The sequence below is a fragment of the Hydractinia symbiolongicarpus genome, chromosome 4 (assembly GCF_029227915.1).
Source record: "Hydractinia symbiolongicarpus strain clone_291-10 chromosome 4, HSymV2.1, whole genome shotgun sequence".
NCBI classification, from domain to species: Eukaryota; Metazoa; Cnidaria; class Hydrozoa; order Anthoathecata; family Hydractiniidae; genus Hydractinia; species Hydractinia symbiolongicarpus.
Genome location: NC_079878.1, coordinates 7,272,677 through 7,282,849, shown reverse-complemented (window position 1 = coordinate 7,282,849; position 10,173 = coordinate 7,272,677). Strand labels below are relative to the sequence as shown.

General features: G+C 36.0%; 1 protein-coding gene across 1 annotated transcript; it reads right to left on the bottom strand.

Annotated features, from left to right (window-relative positions):
* Positions 1-951: 951 nt before the first annotated feature.
* Positions 952-5,223, bottom strand: LOC130641025 (cationic amino acid transporter 2-like). Its single transcript, XM_057447656.1, has 6 exons — positions 4,358-5,223; positions 3,062-3,223; positions 2,765-2,905; positions 2,251-2,439; positions 1,422-1,775; positions 952-1,308 (listed from the first exon to the last, which is right to left on the bottom strand). The coding sequence occupies exons 1-6, from the start codon at positions 5,163-5,165 to the stop codon at positions 1,226-1,228; spliced, it is 1,737 nt and encodes a 578-aa protein (XP_057303639.1). The 5' UTR covers positions 5,166-5,223; the 3' UTR covers positions 952-1,225.
* Between the last annotated feature and the right edge of the window lie 4,950 nt (positions 5,224-10,173).

Here is a 10,173-nt window from a genome sequence, read left to right as displayed (position 1 = left end):
AGTCTCTACATTAATAAGTAGTTTTTTATCTGTATGCAAAAAAGTCGTGTTATGGAAACACAAAATAGCAAATGCGACGACAGGTGGTTCCTGTGAAATGTTAAGGATTTTACGGCCCAGTCTTATAGTTTTAATAACCGGCTACTTTTATCTTCCTCGTTCACTTGCACAAAAAAGTGGACTTGGCAAACATTAACATGAGACGCAGAACAACATAAAATACGAATACTTTTGTGATATCCGGCACTTAAAAGGACAGGTGGAAAGGACTCTTCAAATAAAAAGAAAGAAAAATCATATGATTCTAGACATTTGTTCGACATAGTTATGTTTAAAAATCTGTATTATAATACGTCTGCCAGTCTGTGAGCCAAAAATTGTAGCTGCTAGCAGAAAAATTGTAGCTGCGAGCAGGAAAAACCCAATTTATGTAGATGTTTCCATGGGCTAACGACTGCATCAAAAGTACATACTGCACATAGTCTTCATGAATTTTTTGAGGGGAACTGTGGTTTTGTATTTGAAGTTACAGTTTGAGATACTGGATATTTATATGATACTTTATTAATAGATTTTCAACCTGTTTGTACGGGATATCCGCTAATCAGCTAACAGCACGGTATAATTTTTAACCTCGTAGCAACCAAAACGGTTGCTAAAAATTTAAACAAACAACTTTTCCAGAGAATTAATAACATAGCTAGCTACATACAGACTGAAAAATCAATTTACAGTAAATTCAAAATCTCACACCACCCCGCCAGAAAAAACAGCAAAAAATGTTTAAAATTTTAAATCCACTGCGTTTTTGATACGAACATGCATTGCAACAACAAGCAAAACGGCGTCGAGAGAATATTCTTTGGTTCAAAAAACGTTTATAAAGATTCTATATATGGATACTCGAATGTTTTCTTTTCTTTTTGTACATACATTTGAAAAATTGATACATTGAAATTCAAATCGAAGGTTTTCTTTCTTTATCAAAACCTGGTTTTTACCACCTTTTTACAAGCAAATCCTGTTTTCTACAAACCCAAACAAAATAGCTATTAGTTAATAAATACAATATTAACTGTTTTAGTACAAAGTCAATTGAATCGAACACATGGTGCAAGCATTCTGGCATAAAAAATCGTAGTGCCGTTGCTATTGTTGTTGTTGTTTTTGTTGTTGTTGTTTCTGCTCCTGCTGTTTCTGATTGATGTTATTGCTGTTTTTATTATTATTCTTGTAGGTCATTTGCTTCACTATTGCTCTCTCTCTCTGCACTGTTGTGTATGCTGTACCCAAAATACAAAACCATACCTAAGGAGGTAGGACCAATAAAATGAAAATGATAAACGGAAGACCAAAAGAACGAACGAACAAACGTACAAAAGAACGAACAAACGAACGCAGTATTATGATGATTAACTTACCACCAGCCATCCACACACCAAATCGAATCCAAGTTAAGTGACTTAGTTCTAACATGAGGTAAATATTGAAGAACAATGCAATAACAGGTACCCAAGGTACCAATGGTACAGTGAAACTCAAACCTTCTATATTTGTTTTCAATCTGGATAAGTAAAAACATGCAGCCAACAACATGATTAGTAATACCACTAGTATGAAAATAAAGCCAAACTTTTTCTCCAGTAATTTATGTCCATACTGTGAAAACAGGAGGCATATACCAAATAGGGTCGATATGATTAAGAACAGAGATGCATGTACCAACATAGTTTCGTTCGTGTTCTTTTCAGGAGAACGGACAGACGTTGAACGTTCTGAAATAAAACAAAATGTTGGCATAAACTAGGGAATTAAAAAGCGAAGTTAGGATATGGTACGCGTCTTTTGTTGAAATTGTTTTGTTTACCCAGGATAGCCCCTTCAGTTTTTATTAGTACTTTTATCAACGATGGTCCTGTAAAGAAGGGGGTCTTGGTGTATTTAAAGGTTCCATTGAGCCACGTAAGTCGTGTAAGCACAGCAATCGCTCAACTAGACAACCGCCCAAGATATCAATCCTATTCTTATGCTGAACGCTAACCAGAAAGGATAGATCCACACTTTTATAGTATCTGGCATGACTCGACTGGAGTTTAAAGCCAAGACCTCCCGCACTGGAAGCGAACGTTCTACCACTAGGCTACTAGTCGGTGAAATGTGTTGCTTCAAAAAAATAATGGATAAAATTTGTTGTTAATTAATTTTTCAGGCTATGAAGTTGAGTTGAAATATAAAGGCAATTTCACGAACCATTTTTATATTTTTCTTTCTGATCTTTACTTTCCTTATTTCCAATTAAATTCAGAGGCATTTCACTGTCTTTAACAGGTCGGTACCGTAAGATTAATACGCATATGTCAACTGCAAAATACGCCATCAGTGTGCCGATAGATAACATCTCAACAAGTGAATTCAAATCTAAAACTGCTGCCATAAAACCTACAAAAAGCGAAAAAAGTTTCTTAATAGTTAGCAATAAAAGATAACAGAAAATAAAAACACGACCATTAAAACAAAAGCCTTTCTTTATTTCGCAGTCACACTATGCGAAACATTTATTTGCCACATCTTATGAGAAAATTGATGCCTGCAAGGAATTCTCGAATTAATTTGTGACATAGAACAATGTCCTTAAAACAGAAAGCTCATAGAAACGTTTGTCTTAAATAAAATGAACTATCCACTAATTCTTACAAACAGCACCTGTGACAAAGAAGTTTAAACTCAGGTGATAGATGTTACTTGTTACAAAGGTCGCGTGTACCTATAATCATTCCCACCACTATAGTTGCAACTGTAGGTACGCCCTTTTCGCTGACAGTTCCAAATAAATTCATTAACATGCCATCTTCTGCCATTGCATATATTAAACGCGTTGGAGCTATCATAGAGAATATTAAGCTTCCTAAAGAAAAACGCGATAAGATTATGTGAAATACTGTAAACCGGGTAATGACAGGCTATATCATTATTTGAAATAAAAAGTAAAAAAAAACAACAAGAGAATGTAGTTTGGCAGGATACATGAACATAAAATAAAAAGATAGAAAAACAAAAATACCTGATAATGTAATGAGAGCATTCACAGCAACAAATGTATGCATTGAGTACAGCTTGATCTTACTGAAGGAGTCGGAAATAGCTGCGTTTTCATTTAGTTCGTAGTATGGGACCATTAACGTAACGGTAGCACTTACGCCAATATAAAGAACGGTACATACACCTGAAAATTTAAAGTTCAAAAAATCTTACTTTAATATTATTATAAAGGGAAAGCGCTACTGTGTGCGAGTCCCCCTAGAAAGAACTTGAACAAAACATGGTCCTAACATAACTTCTAGTAAACAACCTGAACGCTAGAATGATCTATACGGTTATTTAGTTCGACTAACAAAATACAATGACAGACAGTATTCATACAGTAAGAAGCGATAAAACGCTTACATTATGACATGATCTTTGTTATACTAGTCGGTGACCCGTGGAAAAATCCACTGGTTTTCCCGTCCTTTTTTTATAACGCATTGCGTAAGTCTCGCTACTTGTGGTACCATTTTGCGTGACAGACAGTCTTATACAGTTATTATGATATAGACTAGTCGTTGCCCGTGAAAAAATCCACGGGTTCGCCCGTCCTTTAAATTCACCTGTCGCAACAAAGTGGACAAAAATATATCGCATTTGGTAATGGTGCGCATTATAAAAAACTTGTGATTCCGTTACGGGACGCAGCTCTCGCGGACACACAGACAAAATACGGCTATCATTAAAGGGACGTTACATAGTTACAAAACCTAGGAGAGATGTACAGAAAAACGAATTAATTAATATAGACCGGCTATGTCAGTTCTTTTTGAATACAGATAAGCTCTCTCCTAAGTTTCCGCTTAACAATAAACTCCATTTTCACAATCCATATATAACTCTGATGGCGAAGCATGCAACGGAAATTACGCCTTACCAACACACAATGCCTCACGAGAACATTACCATGGGCGATATAGTGTCATTGTCTTAGTTAAGAGAATAGCACTGTTTCGGTCATTTTACAATTTGACAATAAGCATCACATCTGCAAATCGCTATGTATTTGGATGTAGGCTAGGTAAGCAGCCTTTGAATTGCACCTTCTACAAGTCTCTTCTACGAAATAACCCACATCCGGGCACAGAATGATCCCCAAATTTGAGAAAAATGACCACGCTGGCGCCAGCAACTGTTATAGTCCGCTGTGTAATTAGTTAACATGGACAAGCGAATTTTGGTCGAATTGCGTGAAACTAATTGCGTGAAACTAATAGGAAAATGGGGCAGTAAAACACAGCGTAGATTAATAACAAAATATTGCTACACATACCAATAGTACTGATCATACTAAAAGGGATAGATAGCGACGGATTCTTTGCTTCTTCTGACATTGTAGCAATCGCATCAAATCCAACAAAAGCGAAAAAACATGTAGATGAGCCAGAAATAATACCCTTGACGCCATATGGCGCAAACGAGTGCCAGTTTTCAAAATTCGCGTGCATTAAACCCACCATTATTACAATTGACAGTGACAACAAGTTCACAGTGACGCAAAAGTTGTTGACGTAGGCTGACTGCTTAATACCAAATAATAAAAATGCCATACATAACATGGCTAAGCAAAATGTAAAAAGGTCGAAATACTGATTGAATCCTTTTACATGCATTTCGCCAAGCAGTGCGATAGTTTCTTTTTTAATAACTCCATAAATGAGACTGTCCAACATCATCGTGACACTTTTGGCCACTGCAGCTGATGAAATAATATATTCCAAGATTATATTCCATCCAATGAGAAATGCAAATAACTCGCCAATAGTTAAGTAGCAGTACGCATAGGCTGAGCCAGCTTTTGGAATTCTTGCACCAAACTCTGCATAACATAAGCCAGATAAAAATGATGCTACAGCCGCTATTAAAAAAGACACTATAATGGCAGGACCAGCCTTATTTCTTGCCACATCACCAATAAGAACATAGATGCCTGTCCCCAACGTGCTTCCAATTCCAATAGAAGTTAAATCCAATGTCGTTAAACATCTTCTAAGTTTAGTGTCTGTATTTGACGAAGCCTTTAACGATTTCTTTTGAACACAGGCGTTCCCAATAAAGGAAACAAAATTCAGCAAAGCCATGAGGCCTTATAACGTGCTACACACAACACTTGTTTATGCTAGATTGATAAAAATCTTTTTCTAATTAACCCAAGTTATTATCTCTAATTATTGCCATGTTTTGTATTCACAACTTTTATGAATGTACTAAAAAGAACATAATTATTCCCAACAGTGATCACACAGGGATTACTTTAATCTATGGTTTACGGTTCGTTGATTAGTGCATGACTGTCTCATATTATTAACGATGATGAAATGACAAAACAAGATACTGCAATGATGAAGCATTATTATTATTAGTAGTATTACTATTATTTAGCCAGGATAGCTTCTTCAGCCTCGCGAAGGGGGTTCTAGTGCATTTAAAGCTCCATTTGAGCTATGGAAGGTGTACAAGCACAACAGCTGCTCAACTAGACAACCGCTTGATCGTCAAGCAGAAAGGATCGGTTCACACTTTTATAATCTCTCGCAGGACTCGGCCGGGGTTTGAACCCAGGACTCTGTGCACTAGAGGAAAACCCTTTACCACAGGGCCACCAGTCGGTAAATTTATAACACGTGGTTGTATACACGTGCAATTTGTCAATTTAACTTTAACAATCAATACTGTCCCTAAACGTAATGAGTCTCATAAGCATATTAACAGAAATTTCAACACAGGAACGGTTTCTACATTGAAAAAAAAACTAACGTAATGTAACAATGACAGCTCTGCTAAGTAGTATATGTTAACTTCATCATATAAGTTACGAAATATTTAACTCTGTATTATTTATTGTAATACGTAAGATTTTACAAAAAAAAAATTAAATTTTAAGATTTACTTCTTAGGGGTCAATCAACAAAGATTTAAATCATCGAGGTAGCTCTGCCGAAGTTAAAATTTCTGATTTTCCACAGGTTAAAAAAAAAAAAAAAAAACGGAATAAAATGCGTTATGTTATATTTATTTGTTTTGTCGTTTTAGAAATAAAGTAATAGTGAGTTAGAACGTGTCGTACTATGTGCCGATGCCGACATTCGGGAAGATTATTTTGAAGGTCCGAATCTGTTCTTCGTAGCACACTCTTCTTCGCAGGGTTCTTTATTTAAAAATATATCACTAGTACCAACACAAAACTGATAAGCTAGGCCGAGATTAAATCACGTTAAAAATTGTTTATTTCAAGTGAACCTCCCACTTCCAGGGGCGTAGCCAGCGTTAGTCGGGCTCTGCGCTCGATTAACCTTCTTTTCCCATCCCAACAAGTCGCTTTTTCTATCGCACCTGATAACATTCGGGCGGGCGCACGGATTGTGCATCCGCAAGCAAATCTCCTCCCGGGTAGCGCACACAGGCTTCTGGCGGCTGAAGTCATTTTCGCAGGATTTACCAGTATCCACTTTTTTGCAGGCTGGAGGTGTTAAATCTCTACTTTGTTTTGCAGATTGCCTATTTCGCAGAAAAGTCATGTGTCTTCCATTAATGGTAAATTTGGACGCACGCTATTGGCTTATAGGACACGTGCAAATAAATATGAATAACAATAATAATAATAATAATAAGTTTTAGGAGATAATTTAGCATAATATAAAGCTATAAGAAAATAAGCGAGAAAGTCAATAATGAAAACAAGGTCAATGAAGTTGTGAAGGTGACGAAAGCATCAAAGTCTTATTCAAAGTCTTATTCGGAAAATTTAAACGACCTTTAAAAAGTGCCAAGCTCCTTAAGAACTACGCTGGATTTAAACTAAGAGATCCCAATTTCACAGTTTTCCTAGATGAAGACGCTGTGAAACGAAACGAAGAAACTGAAAGTTTCATCCCAAAGGATCATCTGCTAGCCATCAGCTGTATAGACAATTCGATTCAGGCTCTCAGGTTAGTTTGTAATTGCTATTAGCCTTTGTAAATACGTATTTAAACAATGCAGTAAATTCGTGTCATTCGCCACACGGAATCACTTAACAATAATAGTGTAAATGTATATGTTGTAGTTATGAATGCGTATTTTTTTATTTTAGTTCAGTGACAGATGGCAATTGTTTATACAGCAGTGCTTTTCTGGCGTTTCATCTACAAATAATTTAATAGATGAGCTTGGAGCTTTAACTTGTATAGAGCTTTTTGAAAATTCTCCATTTCACTCGAACCATTCAATTTTTGTATCTGTATGTCAATCTTTAAATTTTTTTTCCTATGTAGAATAACATTTAAGTTTTCATTTGGCCATTCTTCTGTATACAAAGGTCTTTTTGCAGCAGATCTTGTACACAATGAAGCTTTTCTTATGTGCAGTAAAAATATATGGTCATCCTTTATCTATATACTTGCCCTCACCAGTACATTAAAGAGAAACATTTCAACTTTTCATCGTGATTGTGGTCAGCTACGATTTAAAGCACTTTTCCATCAGAATATTATTTCTCCTCTGAAAATTAACTCAATCATTTTGTCCCTGAAGTTTCTATAAGATTGAGTAAAATTACGTTAAAGCTCTGTGTTCAATATTTTCAAGCTAGGTTGCCATACTTTATTAAAACAAAAAGTTAAAAAAAATCAGGGTCATCCCCAAATTATTCCTCTTCATTAGCCCAAACGTTAGTTAATCAATGTGGTCTTTCTAGCACTAATGACGAGACTTCTTCCATTTGTAAAAAGCAAACCTTTGAATTCAGAAACTTTTTCGTCGAAGGAAATTCTAAATCGAAACTCCATAAACCTGAATTCATTAGATACTTTCCCCTCAGGTCTTGAAAAATATGATCTTGACGCTATATTAAAAAATATAGATGAGGGATTCAATTCTCCTAGGGACAAACGTAATAGACGATTTCGATATGTTTGGTTTGCTCAGATACCGTGGCTAGCATGTTCTAAACACATGGATGCTGCGTTCCGTCTGCCTTGCACGATATTTAATCAAAAATAAAATTCGAAATCCTCTTTAGCTACGAACTTATTGCAAAGGGGCAGAACTACTGGAATGACAATCATAATATTTCAGTCTATGAAAAGCATTCTAAATGTGCTCTTCAAAAGGATACCTCTTCACCGTAGAAAATCGAAACCGGAAGTAATTATAGCATTGAACTAAGCTCAAAAAATAGTAAAACCTGGCATAAGCAAAAAAGTCAAAAATAGTGGTTAGTTACGCGGATCTTAAAGGTTTGATATCAATAGAGAAAATAATATATTAGAATCCTAAAGTAAAACCTATAATTGATGAAGTGACAAAATAGCTGGCTGTTGTGATATAACTTGTCTATTGGTTAATTATTATAAAGGTTGTGACCCTCTGAAGATTTTGCATGATAGCAAAACCCTCCCTTTCAACACGGATTCTCTTAGAAAAAATACATTGACCATTAAACAAGACGCGTAAAACAGATCTATTGTATACAAAGCACTTTTATCAGTGCCAAAGATATTGGATAAGAATTTTAAAGAACGAATCAAAGAGAAGGTAAAAATGTAAATTGGCAAACGAAATTGTAAACGATAATAATAAACCATTAATATTACATAGAAAATGAAAAATAAATTTGGCTACACATCTAAAACATAATTTTTTGCTTAATTACAGGACATTCCATATTTATCACGGTACGGTAATCAGCGGGTAAGTCATTGATAATCAACGATGCAGTATAATGTTCGTATGCAGATTTGTGGAGCATTTAATAGTGTTTCTTGCATGTCCTCTCCTTGTTCTTGTTTGAGTGCTTTTTCCATTGGTAGGAATCTTGGCTATGCGGTGTGTTAACCGATTTTTATGCCAGTTTTGCGGTAGATAATTCCGATCGTTCTGGAGCAGTTAGTCACCTGAGATTTAACAAGTCTACGGTGGTTGAATATCTACCTCAGACATAATCAGCACATGCGTTGATTAATTTCTGTATTAGCCTTTTTAAGTACTCTGGAGCACTGTGAAAAATTGCGTTGACATAGTCGATTCCGCTTAGAACTAATGCTTCAGCGAGTTGTTTCCGAACGTGATATGATGTAAGTCCTTTTATTATAGACAGCACTCGGCGGGTTAAGTACAAGGAGGATTGTACATAGTTAATGTGTTGATTCCACGTGAGATCAGCCTTGAAAATAATACTGAAGACTTTGTAACTGGAAACTCACTCAATAGTTTTGCCATTAACACTTATTTTGTATAGGCTTGGATCATTAGTAGATTACGGAGGTCACTCAATACACACCTTTGCCAATTTTTTAGAGATCCCCCGACACCCCAATGTAATTTTTGCGCATGTGCAAAAATCTAACCGATACAACGGCATCTGACAGAATCTGATAAAATCCAACAGAATTCAACGTCAGCCAAAGCATCCGATAATGCAAAGAAAGCAGAGGTATTCCAGCAGAAGTATTTTTTGGGTGTATCGGGTATACTACCATAATGGTCTTACTACATATTTAAATAAGGGAAATCCCCTAATTTAAAATTTTCTGTCAATCCACAAATTCATTGATAAAATAAAATGTGTATATAATAAAGAGAAAAAATGATTTTTTTTGAGAAATGCAATCAGCGCAATATACAACGCTGTATCAGCGCCAGCAGCAGCCACTCGCGATGCTGTTACCGCTCGGTTGCGGAGTGTGCGGGATACTGTTACTGATTATTACAGAAAAATAGAGGACGGAATAAAAAACGAATTAACCCAACACCACATGCTGAAATCGAAGCTGAAGCACAGGAAGACATTCATGAGCCCGAAAACAACCACGAAAACTACACTGAAGTTGAAGACATCAAAGATGCAACACCGAAGATATGCAACACATATTTGACGAACACGACAGGAATATGTTGGAAGATGGAACTCGAGTCAAAACTTGGAGAATCAACAAGAATCTAAACGAACTGCTCACGCGTGCTATCATGGATAAAATCACATCCCATATAGAAATGCAAGTAAATGTTGTTTACAGTTTCATCTGTGGTATTCACCAAGGTGGAGGTGGTGTATCTCTCCATTACAAAACTAAGAGCTCCAAGTCGCTATCACGCATCGCAGACATTGTA

Bases quoted from the DNA above. Each gene is read 5' to 3' on its own strand.
- LOC130641025 (XM_057447656.1), bottom strand. From the start codon at position 5,165: ATGGCTTTGCTGAATTTTGTTTCCTTTATTGGGAACGCCTGTGTTCAA. The intron at 2,906-3,061 runs GTATTTTTGTTT...GTTTTTCTTTAG, and splicing joins TGCTCTCATTACATTATCAG to GAAGCTTAATATTCTCTATG. The intron at 2,440-2,764 runs GTACACGCGACC...CGCTTTTTGTAG, and splicing joins AGTGGTGGGAATGATTATAG to GTTTTATGGCAGCAGTTTTA.